This window comes from Eriocheir sinensis, chromosome 33, assembly GCF_024679095.1.
Source record: "Eriocheir sinensis breed Jianghai 21 chromosome 33, ASM2467909v1, whole genome shotgun sequence".
NCBI classification, from domain to species: Eukaryota; Metazoa; Arthropoda; class Malacostraca; order Decapoda; family Varunidae; genus Eriocheir; species Eriocheir sinensis.
This window is the reverse complement of record NC_066541.1, coordinates 14476761-14496771: the sequence shown is the minus strand read 5'-3', so window position 1 is coordinate 14496771 and position 20011 is coordinate 14476761. Positions and strand designations below refer to the sequence as shown.

The 20011-nt window shown below is 43.7% G+C and overlaps 1 protein-coding gene across 3 annotated transcripts in view; it reads right to left on the bottom strand.

Moving 5' to 3' along the window:
* The window catches only part of LOC127006762 (uncharacterized), a 201330-nt gene that overhangs the window by 32759 nt on the left and 148560 nt on the right, over positions 1 to 20011 (bottom strand). For all 3 annotated transcript variants that reach the window (XM_050877044.1, XM_050877046.1, XM_050877045.1), the window contains 3 exons: positions 19204 to 19352; positions 13326 to 13482; positions 5396 to 5812 (listed from right to left, as the gene is read on the bottom strand). In XM_050877044.1, the coding sequence (XP_050733001.1) occupies positions 5396 to 5812; positions 13326 to 13482; positions 19204 to 19352 (723 nt within the window). The remainder of the gene's footprint in view (positions 1 to 5395; positions 5813 to 13325; positions 13483 to 19203; positions 19353 to 20011) is intronic.

The following is a 20011-nucleotide window of genomic DNA, read 5'->3' as shown; positions in this document are numbered from 1 at the left end:
CCCCAATACCCCACTTTTTTTTAACTTTTGCGCCACCTGCATCCTCTTTCCTTTCTCCTTCCCTCTCTCTCCCTCTTCCACCTTCCCTCCCTCCGGCCCTCCCTCCCCGGCGTCAGCTCAGTGAAGATAATTGCTTCGTGTGTTTTTCGTTTTGCCTTTTTGCAGGTAAGTGTGTGTGTCTGCTCATTAATTAATTGACCCACCTGGCACTCCGGCTCCCGAATATACACTAACGCACTGACATTGGGGTGTTCATGTGAATTAAAAATGTGGAGCTAGAAATAGACGAGGATAGACAGACATTGACAGACAGACATACAGATAAACATATACCTACCTACCTATCTACCTACCTACTTATATACATACATACATACATACATACGGACATATATACATACATACATACATACATACAGACAGACAGACAGACAGGTAAATATGGACAGTCAGACAGATAGACAGCAGACAGGCAGATACATATGTTCATTAGCACACACACACACACACACACACACACACACACACACACAAAGCGACACAAACATTTAAACATTTAGAAACAAGGAAGGAAGACAGGCAGCGACACGTTAATATAAACAAATTGAAGTAAAAGGTAAAGGACAAGAGACAAGGGAAGAAAAAGAGAATAAATGAGAACAATGGAGAGGATAATTCATGATGAACGCGCTTAGGGAGGAAAATAATGTGAGTGAGTAAAATAAAGATAAACAGGAGGATAAAACACAATCCAGATAATGCGAGAATGGGAATGAATTTATGAATGAGAATGGGGAAATGATGTGAGTGAGAGAAAGAAAGGAAAATAAAACACAATCCAGATAATGCGATAATGTGAATGAAGAAGTGAATGGAAATGGGAAAATAATGTAAGAGAAAGAAAGAAAATAACAGAATCGAGATAATACGGGAATAAGTATTATTTTTTTTCCATAATTTCGTTACGCGCTTCATTTGTCTTTCCGCAACATAAAATAAGAAATAAAATGTGAGTTATGTGCATCATGGACAAAAGAAACTAACAGATATCGAAGTACGAGTGAAAGACTAGAATGCTATTGGGAGTGAGTTGTGAATTGTTCAAGGAAAAAAAATATACTGAACGTTGTAGTAGAAGAGAAAGATTAGGGTGCTGTCAGGAGGGAGATGCGAGATATATATTTATCATAAAAAAAATATATATATAACAAATGTCGGAGGAACAATGAAAGGTTGAGATGCGAATTGTTCAAGTAAAAAAAAAATATTGTACGTTGAAGCAGAAGTGAAAGATTAGAAAGCTGCCAGGAAGGAGATGCGAGAGAAAAAATATATATAACAAATGTTGGAGGAAAAGCGAAAAGTTAGAATGCTATCAGGAAAAAAACGTAAATTATTGGGAGTAAAAATATTCTTAAAAAAAAAATGGTCGGAGTTAAAAGTAAAAAAAAAAAGAAGAGTGAAATACGAATTGCTTATAGGAGAAAAAAAGTCTAAAAACGCTAAAATTTTCAAAGCTTATGGGAACGACGAAAAATGCTCTCGAGTATAAAATGTGTGTTGTTGGAAAGAACGTTCTCAGGGAAAAGAAAGTGAAGTAAAAGAAGATATTAATGGAGCGTTCGATGGCAGACGAAAAAGAATACAAAAAAATTATAACAGTGTACCAAAAAGCAAGTAAGAGAAAAGAAGAGAGATACCCCGTTTGTGTGCACTGCGACATCTTTGTAATCGGGGAAGTTGAAAATGAAAATACAAAACGTCGACTTTGATGCGGAAATAAAGGGAAAAGAAAAAGAAGTAATGAGATAGCACGTTTGCATTGCGACACACTTGTGATTGGGGAAAATAGAACAAGAAATAAAATAACGCGTTGACCTTGTACGGGACAGCAAAAATGAGGAATATGAAATGTGTAAAAGTCACGCGTCCATTGAGGAAACTGTAAAAATGACGCTAAATTAATTATAAAACGATTGGAAGGTTTCGCGCGTTCAGAAGACACGAATGGACGGATGAAAGGCTAATGGTGTGGAAAATGACAGACGATGTTATCCCGGAAAAAAAATATATCGCCAGGCACTGATGAACAAATAATGAAGTAAATAAATATATGAGCAGTAATAAATGTTTGCGAGAAATGCGAAATTCTGAAAAAAACCCGCTGAGCATTCATAAATAGACAAAAAGTTTAAATATCAGAATAAAAATGATAAAGAAATTTGAGCAATATGAAATCCGAGAAAAAAAGATTACGAATAAACACTGAATCTAGAAAAAGGAAAGAAACAATCTCGTCAAGAATTAAACAAAAAACAAAACAAAGAACAGAACAAAGAAAAAAACCCAGCAGATAAAAATAGCGAATCACCACGCATTCACAAACAAACAAACAACAATAAAAAATCCATGAATATAAAAGCAATCATACAAGTTGTCGAGGAATACGAAACGCGTAAAAAAAAACAAAAGAAAGTGCTACGCGTCCATGAATAAAGAACAAGAAAGAAGACCATGGATATAAAAATGATAATACAAGTCGACCGGGAATGCAAAGTGTGAAAAATGTAATAAGATTCAAGCTTTTATACATAAGGAAAAAGTAAAAAAAAATAAATAAAGAAAAAAACCCTGTCAACATTTACGATGCAGAAAAAACACAGGACAAAGAAATATTACGCATTCAAAAAAAAAAACAAATAAATAAATAAAGGTATTAACTCTCGGTGTATAACAAAGGAATATCTCTGTCCATTTAGTAAGTCAGGAAATGAGGAAAAAAATGATGGACAGGCGATGAAGAAACACACAAACACACACACATAAAAAAGCAACATTCCGTATTCATTGCCAAATAAAAATAAAAGAGCATCAAATCGTACAGTAAATAACAAAGAGAATTCCCAAGTCCTTTCTATAAGTCAGTGGAGGGAAAACATGATGGACAGGCGATGATAAAACACACAAACAAACACACACACACCAAAAAGTAGCATTCCGCATTCATAGCTAAGTAGAAAAAGCATCAAACCCATCAATAAATAACAAAGGGAATCCTCAAGTCCTTTCTGTAAGTCAGTGGAGGGGAAAAAATGACAGACAGGCGATGAAGAAACACACAAACACATACTCACCAAAAAGTAACATTCCGCATTCATAGCTAAGTAGAAAAAGCATCAAACCCATCAATAAATAACAAAGGGAATCCTCAAGTCTTTTTCGTAAGTCAGTGAAGGGGAAAAAAGGGATCGAGAGCGAGGGAGAGACAGGCGATAAATATACATTACGGCAGCGCTTCGCAACGCCTGCCAGGACTTCAAGGAGACGAAATGGAGGAGTCCCCCGTGCGCCGCGTGAAGGATGCAGCGAGAGTCCTGTCCGGCGCGTCCTTAACTTCCTCCTTAGATCCTTCCTACCCTCCCTTGTCTTCTGCCCTCCCTTCTGTTCCCTCCTTTCCTCTCTATCCTCTTTTCTCTCTATATATTATCCCTTCTTCCCTCCCTATCCTCTTGTCGTGGTCTCTCTCCATCCCTTCCTGGCCTTCCTCAATCCTATTCATCCTTCCAACCTTTATTTTCCTCAACTCATACTCTTTCACTCTCCATCCTACTCCTCCTTCCTCCTCTTCATACTCCTTCTCCCTTCCTTTCCCTTCTTCTCTCCTTTCTACCTCTCCTTTTCTCTAACCATCTCAATCCTCTCAATTTTCCTTCTTATCTTCCTTTGTACGCGATCAACCTCGTTTTATTCTTTCTTATTCTCTTTGTCCTCACTCCTTCCTTCTTTCCTACTCTCCTTCTTTTCCTCTTTCGCCTCGCTCCTATTCTTCCTACTCCTTGGAGACGGAATTCCTCACAGACGAGGAGGAGGAGGAGGAGGAGGAGGAGGAGGAGGGAGAGGAAAGACCCGGAAACATAAGCCATCGCGTATTTTTATCGCCTTTCTACTCGGCGTCTCTCGGAAGTTAAAGCCATAGAAATGCGAATTCCGTTTTCTATGGGTGAGAAGTGACGCCAGGGGGGACTGAGGAGCGGACTGACGGATGAATAAAGGGGGGGCTATTTTTATTCCCCCGTTTTCCTTCGCGTTCTCGCCCAAAGGGGGAAATGGGAGGGAAAAATAGATGGCACGGAAAAGCGGCGTTGATGTGAGAGAAATGGATTAAGGTGCAGACTCCAGCTCAAGCCCTGACGGAGATGAAAGATAGAGCAGAGAGAGGCGTGCCCGAAAAAGTGTGTGAGAGAGAGAGAGAGAGAGAGAGAGAGAGAGAGAGAGAGAGAGAGTGCGCGTGTGTGTGTGGGAAATTGACAAATGAACATACAGGTATCAACAGCGGGAAGGGTAAAAGATGAAAGGCAAAAAGTAATCACTCACTCTCGTATACAGTCAGCCAGTCAGTCAGTCATTCATTCAGTCAGTCAGTGATTGTTACTCACGGGTACATTCACGCACTCTTTCCTTCCCTTCTTCCTTCCCTCTCTCCTCTTTCCCTTCCTCCTCTTCTCTTTCCCTTTTCCTCAGTCAGTCAGTCAGTCAGGGGTACATTCACGCCCTCTTTCCCTTCCTTCCTCCTTCCCTCTCTCCCTCTCCACCCCTTTCCTTTACTTTCCTTTCCTCTCTCCCCCTTAATAAATGTACACGGATGCATATAAATAACATCTGTAAAAGAAAAACGGATGGAAAAAGACATATAAAAGTATTGCTATCGGTTAATTGACTGATTGAGTGACTGACTTGACTTGACTGGCTGACTGATTGATTGAAACCCTGACTCACTCACATCGACAGCAAAACAGATATCTTTTTTATATTTTTATACGAAGGCTTGGTATTGGCTATTTGACTGACTGACTGACAAGGGGACTGACTGGATGTCTCACTCACTCACTCACTCACTCACTCACTCACTTACTCACTCACTTACTCACTCACTCACTCACTCACCCATTTCCTCCCTTAGCTATTCATCCTCCCACTTACTCCTTCCCTCTCTCAATCCCGCCTTCTTTCCTTCCTTCCTTCACTCACTCACTCACTCACTCACCAACGTACGCACTCACTCATCCCTCTCCTTCATCCATTATTCATTTACTCTGCTTCCTTCCCCTTTTCCTTCACTCAATCACTCCCTCCCTCCCTCTCTCCCTCACTCTTTCCCTTCCTCTCTCCATCCTTCCCACTCCCTTTCGCTCCTTCAATCGCTTACTCACTCACTCACTCATTCTCTCCTTCCCTCCCTCCCTCCTTCTCTCCTTCACTCCTTCCCACCCTCTCTCCCTCCTTCTCACTCTCTTTCCTTCGTTCAGTCGCTTACTCACTCAATCACTCATTCACTCCTTCCCTTCCTCCCTCTTTCCCTCCTTCTCTCCCTCCCTCCCCCTCCCCCAATACTCACCCACAAGAGTCAGGGTGAAGGAACAGGGAATGGTCGTCCGTCCCACCGAATTCCTGGCGTAGCAAAACACGTGGGCGGGCGCGAGGGCGGGAAGGGCCACGGTGGAGGTGAGGGGGTCCGTGGGGCTGATCTGATGGGGCAGGATCTTCCCCTTCCCGACCCCTTCCTCCCCTTCCTCCCCCTCCTGCGGGTGTCCGGGGGTGAGATCAATCAGTTCGGGGTGGCGGAGCGGGGGTCCTTCGCCTGTTATGACCCCGCCGCGTAGGTGTGGGGTCGCGGGGTCAGGCGGGGGGAGTGTCTGCGTCCAGGTGAAGGTGAGGTTGGCGGGTAAGGCGTCCATGGTGCAGGAGAGGGTGACGGAGGCGTTGACGGCGGCTCTCACTCGCTTCTCCCCTGCTTCACGGCACTGCGGCGGACCTGAGGAGAAGATAGGTCAGGGAGGTCATGTAGGAAGGTCAGGGTAGGTGAGGAAAGGTCATAATAGGTCTTTGTAGGTAATATAGAAGCACCTGAAGAAAAGTTAGGTCATGAAAGTCATATAGAAAGGTAAAGATAAATGAAAATAGCTCATTATAGGAAGGGTTAGGCCAGAATAGGTCACTGTAGGCCGTATATGAGCAGGATAAGTTAAAGTTTACGAAGGAAGGTCATGGAAGGTCAGTGAGGTTATAATAGGTCACTAGGTCATGTAAGAGCAATATAAGGTAAAAAGGGTCTTAAATGGCAGGAAATCTTAGGGTGGGTTAAAACAGGTTGGGATGGGTCATGAAAGTTAGGTCAAGTCAAAGGTTGTCATAGTAGGTCATGTAAGGTTAGGTCAAGTGCTTCCTATTATCCCCTTCCTCCTTCTCCTATTTCTTGTTTTCTTCCCTCTTTTCTTCCTCCTCCTCCTCCTCCTCCTTGTCCTCGTCCTCGTCTTCATGCTCGTTGTCTTCCTCCATTACTGCTGTGCTTCACTTGTCATTTCTGCCTCCTCCTCCTCCTCCTCCTCCTCCTCCCTCCATGTTACAGCTCCGCCTCACTTGTCATTTCTACCTTCGCAATGTCAATACGTGTGTGATTCTCTCTCTCTCTCTCTCTCTCTCTCCTAGTCTGTTTCATCCCATCTCATTTATTTACTCTCTTGATTTTTTTTATATTATCCTCTTTGTCCCTTCCTTTCTCCTCCTCCTCCTCCTCCTCCTCCTCCTCCTCCTCCTCCTCCTCCGCGTCACCCCTTCGTGCTGACCCAAACATTGTCTCGGGAAAAAATTGTCGCAACTAAACCATTTTCCAACCAATCCTAAATCCTTGCTTGCAACACGACAACGACCGAGCCTCCCCGGCCATTCACTTCCCTAATCCCCTCTCATGGTCATCCTCCTCCTCTTCCTCTTCCTCCTCCTTTCTCCTCCTTTCTCCTTCTACTCCTCTACTGCTCTGCCTTCTCCTGCTCTTTCTCCACCTCATCTTCCTGCTTTCAAACCGTTTCCTGCTACGCCTTTTTCTCCTTTTCTTCTCTTCCTTCTCTTCTCCTACTTCTCCGTGTCCTTCTTCGTTTCCTTCTCCTTCTCCCTCTTCTCCTCCTCCTCTTAGGCCATCTTGCTCCTCCTCTTCATTCGTTTTCTCTTCTTCTCTCCTTCTCTTCCTCCTCCTCCTCTTCATTCTCTTCCTTCCCTCTGCAATTTCAAATATATCCCCTGTTCTTTGGTCTCCTTCTCCTCCTCCTCTTCTTCCTCTTCTTCCTCCTCCTTCTTTACTCTTTTACTGCTTCCCCTCCTCCTCTTCTCCAATTCTCCTCTTCAAACTCCTGCACTTCTCTCCTTTTTCATTTTCTCCCCTTTCTCTTCACACCATCTCCTCCTCCTCCTTCTCGTTCTCGTGTGTTTTACTTTTCCTTCTTCCTCTCCTCTCTATCTCCCTCGTTTTCCTCTTCCTTATCTACGAAAAAAAGGAAGGAACATACTTGGGGAGGGAGTCGAAATGAGGAAAACTATCTATCTATCTATATCCATCTATTTATCTATCTATCTATTTATCTATCTATCTATCTATATCTATCTTTCCCTCTATATATCTCTTCATCTTCTGTCTTCCTCTCTCTATCACCATCTATCTGTATATTTTCCTATCTGCTTCTCTCTCTCTCTCTCTCTCTCTCTCTCTCTCTCTCTCTCTCTCTCTCTCTCTCTCTCTCTTTCCAGTGGGTGAAGTTTTAATAGTCAAAAAGTATTTCCCCAACGCAGGAGGAGGAGGAGGAGGAGTTGGAGGAGGAGGAAGAGGATGAGGGGGATGAGGAGGATGAGGAGGCGAAGGAGGAGGCGAAGGAGAGGAGGAGGAGGAAGAAGACCGTCTCGTAGGATGGTAATTGTTAGGAAGAGGAGGCGAAGAGGGGAAGTGAGGAACGGCGAGCTGCTGACGAAGGGGAAGCCGAAGGTGTGAGGCTGAAGGGGCGTGGCAGGGCGGTCCTTTGTGTGTGTTTAAAGGGGGTGTTTGGGGGGTGTCCAGGGGGGTGTCGTTGGTGCTGTGTGGGGGGTGGGGGGGTGTATGTGTGTGTGTGTGTGTGTGTGTGTGTGTGTGTGTGTGTGTGTGTGTGTGTGTGTGTGTGTGTGAGGTGTGAGGGTTTGAGGAATTTGAGGGAAGAGAGAGGAGAAGGAGGAGGTGGTCGAGAAGGATGGAAAGGAGGAGGAGGAGGAGGAGGAGGAGGAGGAGGGTCATGTGAAGAGTCAAGGAGAGAAAGTTAAGGCGAAGTGAACCATTTTCATAATTAAAACACACACACACACACACACACACACACACACACACACACACACACACACACACACACACACACACACCACGATCTCTACAACAACGACGACAACTATTTAATCCAAGAAAGCCAACCAACAGACCAACGACAAACAGACTGACAAACAAACAAACAAACGAACAAACACGCGAAGTTGGTCCAGTTTGAGTTATCCAAAAACCATCAACGTCACGAACTTAGAGAGAGAGAGAGAGAGAGAGAGAGAGAGAGAGAGAGAGAGAGAGAGAGAGAGAGAGAGAGAGAGAGAGAGAGAGAGAGAGAGAGAGAGAGAGAGAGAGAGAGAGATGTCCTCCTGCTTTTCCTTCTCCCTCTTCCCTTCTGCCTCTCCCCTTCTTCCCCTTCTTCCCCGCTTCCATCTAATCCTCAGGCTATAGATTTTTACAACTCTAAGGCAACGTGAAGGAAGAGGAGGAGGATGAGGAGGAGGAAGAGGAGGAGGAGAAGGAGAAGAAGGAGCACAGGAGGAGGAAGAGAAATAGGAGGAGGATTAGGTGAAGGACGGGGAGGAAGACGAGGAAGAGGCTTAGTCAGGAGGAGGAGGAGGAGGAGGAGGAGGAGGAGGAGGAGGAGGAGGAGGAGGACCAGATGGAGGCGTCTCACACTGAACCTCAATACTCGACTGCTTCTGGGAGCAATTTGTGGCTTGGGGCGTCAGGAGGAGGAGGAGGAGGAGAAGGACACGTCTGCAGGAGGAGGGGGAAGAAGAAGAGGAAGTGGAGGAAGTAGAGGAGGAGGAGGAGGAGGAGGAGGACATGTCTGCAGGAAGGAGATAACATGGAGGAGGGGCAAGGTTGGAGGAGAGTTTGTTTAAGGAGGAAAAGGAAGAGAAGGAGTGGTAGTTTATAGCTGGAGAGACAGAGGTGAAGACACATGAGGAGGAGGAGGAGGAGGAGGAGGAGGAGGAGGAGGAGGAGGAGGAGGAAGAGGCGGCGGCAATGAAGATGAGTGTTTGTGGTAGTGAAAGGAGGAGTGGAGTATATATGCAGAAGAGGAGGAGGAAGGGTAGGAAGAGGAGGAGGAGGAGGAAGAGGAGGATAGGTATAATATTTGAGGAAGAAGTGTTTGCATCTCCTCACATCCCCTTCAGTTCCTTCTTACCTTCCTCATTAACAAGGAGAATAGTTTCCCCTCCAACTCCTTCACAAAAATGACACTATAAGTTCACAAGCAGATGAAGAACACAAGAAAATAAGAACATAAGAGTATTAGGAGTCTTCAAGAAACAGCATATCTTACACAAGGCATCTTACACCTCCCTATACTGTCCAAACCCCCTATGCAAGAGTTAACCAGCACCTCTATTATTTTTTTTTGTCCCCTTTTTGTTGCCCTTTACCCGTGTCCTCTGATGCAAAAAAGAAAAAAAAAGACAGCTCCTATAAACCCAGCCCCCGTTATAACCACCTATCCTTATCCATAATATATTCTAACTATTCCCTGAAGGTGTCTATCTCAAGTGATTCAACCTCTTTACGCTTGGAATGGGACGACAAAGGAGGGACTTGATGCTGGTCTTCAAACACCTGAACAAACTCAGGATCGTCGATCACTCCAAACTTTTTGAGCTCCGAACTAACCCGAGAACAAGAAATAATGGTCAAAGTATTCAGGCGAGGCGATGCAGTACAGACATCGGCGGTATTTACTTCTCGAACAGAGTCATCCGTCACTGGAACAATCTTTCTTTCAGTACTTAATGCGGTAACGGTCTTGTTTAGGAATCGCTTTGACTTTTTATGGCGTCGGGAGTGAACTAAACATTCCCGGCTTTAATATGTTTGCAGGTCACTGAAAAACTTGTCAAATCGATGAAATCACAAATGCAGGTAGCCTGTTTAAAAGCCATCAAGCAATCTGTCGCCTGCTCTTCCGTGCTTCCGTTTCCTCCTACTCATCTTCCCTTTTTCCCACTATACATCGCTTCTCTTTGCACCCTTCCTCCTCCATTTGTCTTTCTCCTTATCTCCATGTGTCCACCTCTCCTCCTTTTCTTCCCCTTCTTCGCCCCTCTCTGCGTGTCCTTCCCTTTCTCTCCACGCATAGAGCTCTCCTTCCCGTCCATTCCACTCCTTTCAGCCCTCAATTTCCATTCACAGCTTATCACTTCTCCCTCATCTCCCGCCCATTCTTCTCTCGCCTTCTACACAAACTCGCCTTCATGCATACCCTCCCTCCCTCCCTCCCTCCTTCCCTCCCTCTCTCTCTCCCTCTCACAGTTTTCCCTCCCACAAATCCCCCTCCTCCTCCCTTCCTTCTTCTCTTCCTCCATTCACACTCTGACCTCGACCTAATTTCTGGGAATGGAAGTGAGAGAGGGAGGGAGTGGGAGAGAAGGAGGGAGGGGAAAGAGAGAGGAAGAGACGAAGAGACAGCAGTAAAAGAGAGAGGAAGAGAAGGAGAAAGAGGGAATAAGTGTGGATGGAGATGAAGAAGATGAAGAAGAATGGGAAGTAGGAGGTTAAAAGGAGGAGGAGGAGGAGGAGGAGGAGGAGGAGGAGGAGGAGGAGGAGGACGAGGAAGAAGAGGAGGGACAGGAAACGAGGAAGATGTATCGCAGAGGAAACAGAACGAAACAAAAGAAAAAGCAAGAAAAATAAAAAAAGAGCAAAGAGGAGGAGGAGAAAGAGAAGAAGAAAGACAAAGAAGCAGAAAAAAACGAAGGAACTAAAGAGGAGGAGGAGGAGGAGGAGGAGGAGGAGGAGGAGGAGGAGAAGGAGGGGCATAAATCGTCGGACAACAAGCTTGGGTGATGATGAAGGCAATGATGATGAAGATGGGCAAGAAGAATGACTAACGATGCTGAGGATGAAGAAGCAGAACCGTGGCAGTGGGAGCTGTGGCCATGGTGACAGAGGAGGAGGAGGAGGAGGAAAAGAAGAACACGAAGACAAAAAAGAAGAGGAAGAAGAAAAGATGAAGATGAAGATGATGAAGATGAGTAAAAGTAAAAGAAAAAGGGTAAGAAAGAAAGAAAGATTGATGGAAGGAAGCAAAGAAGGAATGGAAGGGAAAGAAGGAAGGAAGGAAGCAAGAAGATGAAAATGAAGATGAAATATAAGAAAAAAAATAAGATAAAGAAAGCAGAAACAGAAGGAGGAAGAAGATTTGTTACGACATCTTTAAGACTTCAAACCACTTCCAAAACATATGATACCCGTTCTGAAACCCATCCTAGAAACACAACATCTGCGTGAATCCTATTTAAGAACCAAACAATGGAGTAACACTCGCTTTCAATAAGATAGCAGGGGGAAAGGACAACCCATTCACAGAGCCCCGACGTGTACTCTTAAGCATGCAGTATCCGTTCTTGAAGCCGCCTAATCTTGTGTGATCCAGGCGAGCAGCTGACACCAGACCGACCCTCAGTGGACGCGGAAAATGCCAAGAGGCGAGATTAGAAGCTGTTTGGTGAGGTGAAGAGAAGACAAAATGGGATGGGAGAGATTAGAGGTAGATAGATTGATACGTACATAGATAGATAAGTAGATAGATACATAGTCAGTTAGTTAGTTAGTTAGATACTGAGAGAGTAAGTGAGAGGAGGCGGAGAGGGTGGGATAGATAGGATAGACAGACGGATATATAAACACAGAGAGAGAGACGGACAGAGACAGAGGCAGAGAGAGAGAGAGAGAGCGTCATTTCAGTCGTGTTGATAGTGGGTAGGTGTGTGATGATAGAAAGCGATACGCGTGATAAAGTCAGATAAGAGAGAGAAGAGCTATTGGCGTGAGTTATGAGTTGTTAGTGGTGATCATGAGCTAGTGATGAGGAAAGGAAAGCGAGGGCGATAGTGGTAATGAAGGTGGTGATGATGATGGTGTATGAAAACTAAAAAAAAAAAAAGTAAAAAGCGAAAGAAAGAAAAAGGGGAGAATGAGAATCCGACGGCGTGGTGGTGGTGGTGGTGGTGATAAGGTGGGACTGTGAGCTAATCAAATGGTGGTGTTGGTGGTGCAGTGGTGTTGATAATGAGGAAGACCATCAGATCAAGTCGTAATGAGGTGGATTAGTCAGCATATATGAGAGAGGAAGAGAAGGAAGAGGGGGAAGAGGAAAGAGGAGGAGGTGGAGAGAATGGAGAAAGAAGTGGAAGAGGAGGAGAAAGGGGTAACGGAGGGAGAAGGGAGAAACAAAGAGAAGGGGGGAGGACCATTGTGTGTGTGCGTGCGTGCGTGTGTGTGTGTGCGTGCGTGTTTTAGTGGAGAGTTTAGGTAGGAAGAAACACAGAACCCATGAATATATTATGACAAAGACGAGAGAGAGAGAGAGAGAGAGAGAGAGAGAGAGAGAGAGAGAGAGAGAGAGAGAGAGAGAGAGAGAGAGAGAGAGAGAGAGAGAGAGAGAGAGAGAGAGAGAGAGAGAGAGAGAGAGAGAACTAATGGGCAGGAAATGAAGGAGTGAAGGAGAGGAAAGATTAAGGATCGGGATATGAAGCAGAGATTGGAGGAGGAGGAGGAGGAGGAGGAAGAAGAGCAGGAAGAAAAAGAAGAAGAGGAGGAGGAGGAGAATCTTAGAACGAACTGTAATAACGAAGCGATAGAGAAAGAAAATGGAGGAGGAAGAAAGTGAGATGTTTGCTTATCTTCGTTTGCTTCCTTTTGTTTTTACTTTTAATTGTATATATGTAATTACCGCGAGAGAGAGAGAGAGAGAGAGAGAGAGAGAGAGAGAGAGTGAAGTAGCGGACAATTAATTATGACACAAAGAGAGGAGCATGAAAAGAAAGAAAAATGAAACATGAGTGAGGGAGGTAAAGGGAAGTGAAGGATAACAAAGAGGAAGATGTGGAAGAGGAAAAGGAAGTCGAGGAGGAGGAGGAGGAGGAGGAGGAGGAGGAGGAGGAGGAGGAAGAGGAGGAGGAGGTGTTTATTTTCCCACATTTTTCTCGGGAATGGCAGTTGCTAGTGTTTAGTTTTTTTTTACGCTTATTTATATCTTTTATTTTTCTTTAGTCTCATTTTACGTTTATTTTTCACACACACACACACACACACACACACACACACACACACACACACACGCACAAACACACAACACAAAGAAAACAAACATAAACAAGAAAACATACTTACTACTACTACTACTACTACTACTACTACCATTACCCCCTCTCCCCCGCACAATACTTACGGGCAACGCGCAGAAGGAGGGCGTTGGAGTGTCCATCGCCCTCTGAGTTCGATGCGAGGCAGGTGTAGAGTCCGGCGTCTTCCCTCCTCACCGGGGCCACCTGTAGCCGCCTCTCGTCCTTCCGCCACCTGCGTCCTCCCTCGCCCACAACTTTCCCCTGCGGCACGCCAGACCACGTCCTCGTTACGGCCTAAAGTGGTCAGTTTGTCTAGGCCTAACGCGGGGTTTACTCGGCTTAGCTCTGTTCTTGGGGGCGCCGCAATGAATAGGTCTGGTGGTACTGAGGCGTGGTAGTTTTTTAGGCCTACTGCTATTGTGGGGAATGAATATGTCTAGCGGGGAGTGTTTGTTGTAAGGGATGGTTCGGTTCTAGGCTTATTCGTCTTGATTATATGGTTTCGTGACCGTTCTTTAGTAAGTTGAGAGCGGCCAGAATCGAGTTTTGGGTTTAATTAATGTGCTGCGTATATGTTCATTGTCGTTATGGGATTAATTAAGCTAACTAAGCCTACTACTTTTTTTTTCTGTTTTTAGGGTGTTGTTTTTGTGCTGTGACCAGGATTAGTAAGTCAAGAGTTTGGAAAGAAGTTTTTGGGTTATATTCTAGTGAGAGTGTGCGTATGTTTTATTTTCCTTATCATATTGTTTGTTTTTTGTTCAGTGACGAGGAGTAGCATGTCAAGGGGTGTCACAATCAATTATAGCGAGTTTGATTGTACTTCCTTTCTCAAGAGCTTTTAGGATCGAGTTTCCGGGTTGTATTACAGTGACAAGTATGTTTTGGTTGTAGTTCTCTTCTCATAATCTTTGTTTTTTGTTCTCATAAAGGGCATCAGTAAGTCAAGAGCCCTCGTAATCCACTTTCCAGGGTATACTGAAGTGTCGAGTTTGTTTTGGTTGTAGTTCTCTTCTTATAATAATTGTTTTTTGTTCTCATAAAGGGCATCAGTAAGTCAAGAGCCCTCATAAGCCATTTTCCAGGGTATACTGAATGTCCAGTTTGTTTTGGTTGTATTTCTCTTCTTATAATCTTTGTTTTTTGTTCTTATAAAGGGCATCAGTAAGTCAAGAGCCCTCATAATCCACTTTCCAGGGTATTCTGAAGTGTCGAGTTTGTTTTGGTTGTAGTTCCTTTTCTATAACAGTCGCTCTTTATTATTCTCAAGGGCATCAACAGGTCTATCAGTAGGTCTCAGCAGTCTGTTAGAATCGAGTTTCCAGGTTTAGGCACAGCGCCAATTGAGTTTACTTGTTGTTATGTGGTTAATTAAACGGTCTAGGGCTGCGGTGTTTGGTGGGACACTTTAGGGTTAGCCATTCTCGGGGCGGGAGTGGCAATATCTCCGGCAACACGTCTAATTAATCTCTGAGCCGTAACTGGACTTTATATGGTTGTTTGGGGGCCTTAGAATGGGCAGTGTTCATCTTGTTAACTTATATGGGCGCGCTAAGCCTTATTAGACGCCACCTCGCCTGTCTCTCGGATGTGGCTGGTTTAGGAGCAACTTTTTAAGGGGATCAGTAACAAGGGGAAAGAAAGGAAGCTGTTTGGTGTTATTCGAAGGATAAGAAGGAGGAGAACAAGTGATATGTTCTCCCTTTTAGCTTGACAGATGTGTGTTTTTAACCTCCACTGGGAAAAATATCGAATAGAGACAAACAATTTTTAAGGCGATCCGAAACAAGGGGAAAGAAAGGAAGCTGTTTGGTGTTATTCGGGGGGTAAAAAGGAGTAGACAAAGTGGTATATTCTCCCTTTTAGCTTGACAGATGTGTTTTTAACCTCCACTGGGAAAAAATATTGAATAGAGACTCTGAAACAATTTTTGAGGCGATCAGAAACAAGGGGAAAGAGGGAGAGTTTGTTGGTGTTATACGGAGGAGAAAAAGAAGGAGTAAAAAAATGTATTGTTCTAGTCAGCCTGCGAAATATATATTTTTTTAACTTCTCCCAGGAAAAAATTCTCGTATGAAAACATTGAAAGATTTACTGAAGAGAGAAAGAAGGAAGTACTTCTGATATTACACGACCCAAAAAACATAAAGGAAGGAAAAAGATACATTATGCTACTTAAAACCTGCGATATCTAGGTCTTTTGAAACTTCTACGGAAAGTGTGTGTGTGAGTGAAGGGGGGGGGGGGTGCGTATAATCTCTCTTGTGGAGTTTATAAAAGTTTTGAGATAATCCTGTTAGTAATCTCGTGAAATTTATAGGAACACATAGGGATAATGTCTTAATCTAGGGTGAGGAAAGGAACGGCTGTAAGGGCGAGAGAAAGTGTGTCATGCCTAAGAGGAGAAGGAGGAGGAGCAGATGGAGGAACAGATGGTGGAGGAAAAGGGGGAGCAGATATACGGAGGAGCAGGAGGATGGGGAGGAGGGGGAGCAGATATAAGGAGGAGCAGGAGGAGGAGGAGCAGGAGGAGGAGGAGGAGGAGACTGACTTTACACAGCTGCGGGGAACATGCACATCGACCTACTCACTTAAGTAAAAAAAAAAAAGGAAGAGAAAGGAGGGACAACACAGCGGGGAGGAGGAGGAGGAGGGGAGGAAAGAGATGAACCAGTATATCGAATTGTGAGAAAGAGGGAAAAAGAACACATAAATAAAAACAAAAATGCTATACATAGATGAAGCACCCATGGACCAAAGGGACGGGAAGGGGATGAAGACACAATTGAAAAGGGGAAGCAGGTTTAGTGGAGAGGGGAAAAGGGGAGGACCTCACACTGGGGGAGGAGGATGAATATATTTACCACTTATGGGGAAGAGGGACGGGAAGGGGAAGTGGCAGTGGAAGGGGCGATGCAGTGTGTGTGCAGAGAGGGGAAACGGGCCGTCGGGTGAGGGGAAAGGGATTTATTGGTGAGGGGTAAAGGGGTGGGGAGCAATAGACGCTTGTATTGTTTGGAAATGGGGCAGGCGAGGAGATGAAACGCGATACTAAAGGGAATGGGCGGCGTTGCTGTGATGAAAGGTATTGTTAGGAGGGAAAATGGGATCAGGACATGACAACAGAGGAACATCAGGAAGCTGGAGGGAAATAAGGGTTTGTAATGGGATCGGGAGCTTAGAAAAAAAGTGAACACAAGGACACAAGGACATAACGATAAGAACATGGGCGGGGTTGCTGTGATGAAAGGTATTGTTAGGAGGGAAAATGGGATCAGGACATGACAACAGAGGAACATCAGGAGTCTGGAGGGAAATAAGGGTTTGTAATGGGATCGGGAGCTTAGAAAAAAAGTGAACACAAGGACATAAGGACATAACGATAAGAACATGGGCGGGGTTACTGTGATGAAAGGTATTGTTAGGAAGGAAAATGGGATCAGGACATGACAACAGAGGAACATCAGGAGTCTGGAGGGAAATAAGGGTTTGTAATGGGATCGGGAGCTTAAAAACACGTAAACATAAGGACATAACGATAAGAACATGGACAAATACAAGCATTAGGAGTCTACAGGGAATTAAAAAAGGGTTCGTAAGAGGATCGGGAACAAAAGAACACGAGAACACGAGAACATAAGGAATAGGAAGGCTTTGCAATATCTAAAGCATAAAAAAACACGTGAACAGAACATAAAAAAATAAAGATCAGAACATGAACAGATACGGCCATCAAAAGTCTGTAGGAGAATAAGTAGGTTTTGTAACAGGATCGATAGCATAGGCACACGAGAACACGAGCATATAAGGAATCAAGATGGAAAATATGTGTTTGTAATGAGACTGGCAACACAAGACCAAAATAACATTAGAAAATAAGGAATCTACAGGAAAAGAATTGAGTTTATAATAAAGGACTCTACTAAATAAGGACTCTAGATGGAAAGTATAAATGTTTGTATTGAAAGCGGTGACACAAGACCATTAGAACCTAAGCAAATAAGGAATGTAAGCGGAAATGAGTGAAAATGTAATAAAGGATACGTACTAATGTATTGTAATGTATTTGTATTTGTATTTGTATTGAGATCGGTAACGTAAAACCATAACAACACAATATAAGAAATCTACAGGGAAATGAGAAGTGAAATTATGATAAAAAGGATGCCATTAGACCAGGAAATGAGGGTTCAGGGAGTGAGAAAAATGCATAATGGAAAGGTAAGGAAAGGATGGTAAGAGAGCGTCAATTTGAAATGCCACAGAGATGGGAAAAATGGGTTGAATGTAAGGGAAAGATAAAAAGGAACAGGGATTAAAAGAATGATAAAGGAAAGTAGGTAGATGATGGTGAGCTGGGAGTGCCAATGACAGAAAAGAAAGAAATGAGAGGAAAAGAAAAGTAAGAAAAAGGAGGAAAGAAAATTTTGATTGGTTGGAATATAAAAGACATTAGATCAGACGAAAATAAAAAGGGGTCAAACAAAATTAATGAACTACCGTACATAAAATAAAATAAATAGATTAATAAATGAGCAAAAATTTGGGGCTCATAGATAAGGGAAAATTAATATAGGCGTAGAGATATAGATTGATTAATGGGAGAGGGGAAATGTGCCTCAAAATTTAGTTACGGGGAAAAAAGTCCGGAGGGGAAATAGATATAAAAGAGGGGGAAATAGGCCTTCAAACTAGGGGAAAAAGGGGAGAGGTGTGTAAAACTGAGGGTAATGGATAAGGGAATAAAGGGGAATGTAGGACCCATGATTTTACAAGCGGGAAAAAGGCTATAAACTAAAGGGGAAAGGGATATATAAGAGAGAGGAAACAGCCTTTTAAATTACTCATGAAAAAGAGGAATGTGCCTAAAACAAAGAGAGGAAACAGGCTAAAAGAGTGAGGGAAAGGGGAGCATAAAGACTTGAAGGGAAATAGGTTTTTAAATTACTCAGGAAAAAGGGGAATATGCCTAAAACAAAGAGAGGGAAAGGCTGAAAGAGTGAAGGGAAAGGGAAATATAAAGACTTGAAGGGAAATAGGTTTTTAAATCACTCATGAAAAAGAGGAATGTGCCTAAAACAAAGAGAGGGAAAGGCTGAAAGAGTGAAGGGAAAGGGAAATATAAAGACTTGAAGGGAAATAGGTTTTTAAATTACTCAGGAAAAAGGGGAATATGCCTAAAACAAAGAGAGGGAAAGGCTGAAAGAGTGAAGGGAAGGGGAGACGAGGACTTATTATGGGGGAAGTAGATTTTATAAGAAGGAAAAAAGGGGAAAGAGTTATATCAGTGAGGGGAAAGCGGCTTTTAAATTATTCAGGAAAAAGGAGAATATGCCTAAAACAAAGAGAGGGAAAAGTTGAATGTGTGATGGGAAGGGGAGACTAAGACTTGCTATGGGGGAAGTAGGTTTTATAAAAAGGAAAAAAGGGGAAAGAGTTATATCAGTGAGAGGAAACAAGGAAAGAAGGAAGGAAGGAAAGAAATATGTTTGGGTTATGTGGAAGGAAATAAATGAATGAACTGTGCTGAGGTTAGTGGATTGAGGGGCCAGGGATTATAATGAAACGAAGTCCGTAACATGAAAGGGGAAACTCTCAAAGCGAGACGGGAAAAGAGGGGAATTAGGCTTTTAAAAGAGGGAAACAAGGGAAAACGGCGTAAAACTGGGGTGGGAAACTGGCTTAAAGAATGTGGGGAAAGAATGGGAAGAACAAACAAACACACATTAGAAGCAGGTCAGTAATATGAAGGGAGTAAACATTGAAAGCGAGAAAGGAGAAAGGGGAAATAGGCTTTTAAAAGAGGGGAGAAAAGGGGAAATGGGCGTAAAGGGTGAGGGGAAGGAAGGAGAGGGTAGGACACACACATAATGGAACCAGGTCAGTAATATGAAGGGGGAAACATTTAAAGTGAGACTGGGACGTAAAACTGGAGGAAAGGGCTTAAAGAATGAGAGGAGGGAAGGGGAGGGCGAGACTCACATTGTGGAGCCAGGTCACGTTGTAGGCGGGGGGATGGGCTGTCACGGTGCAAAGAAAGGTCACATCGCTCCCCTCGGTGGCCATGTGACCCCCCTCCTCGCTCCTCACCACCTGACCTCCCTCCACAGTGATCTTGGCTTCAGGCACATCTGCAACACAACCTCTGTAACACACACCTGCAGCACTTTTGTTTCATAGCGAGTACACACACACACACACACACACACACACACACACACACACACACACACACACACACACCAAAGGGCTGAATTCAAGACTGCAACAATTTTTCAGAAGTTCATTCGACAGGCTTCCTACAGTATTTCCTCTCTTTCTCAACATTTACAAAGGATAAATTCAAACCTGTATCACTTTTATTTCATAGTCAGTACACACACACACACACACACACACACACACACACACACACACACACACACACAAAGTCAAAGCTGCAACACGTTTTTCCCTTTCAATACAATCAACACAGTTCCTACAATACTTCCTCTCTTTCTCAACACTCACACAGGCTAAAGTTAAACCGGAAACACTTTTATTTTCTCAGTACACTCAACACAACTTCTACAATACTTCCTCTTTTTTCCCTCAACACACCCAAGGACTGAAGTTTAAACCTGCTACACTTTTGCTTCCCTCAGTTCACTCAACATAGTTTCAACAATACTTCCTTGCTCTCCCAACACTCACACAGGCAATAGTTAAACCGGCAACACTTATTTTCGCAGTACACTCAACACAACTTCCACCAACACTTCCTTTCTTCCACAACTAAAGTTAAAGATGC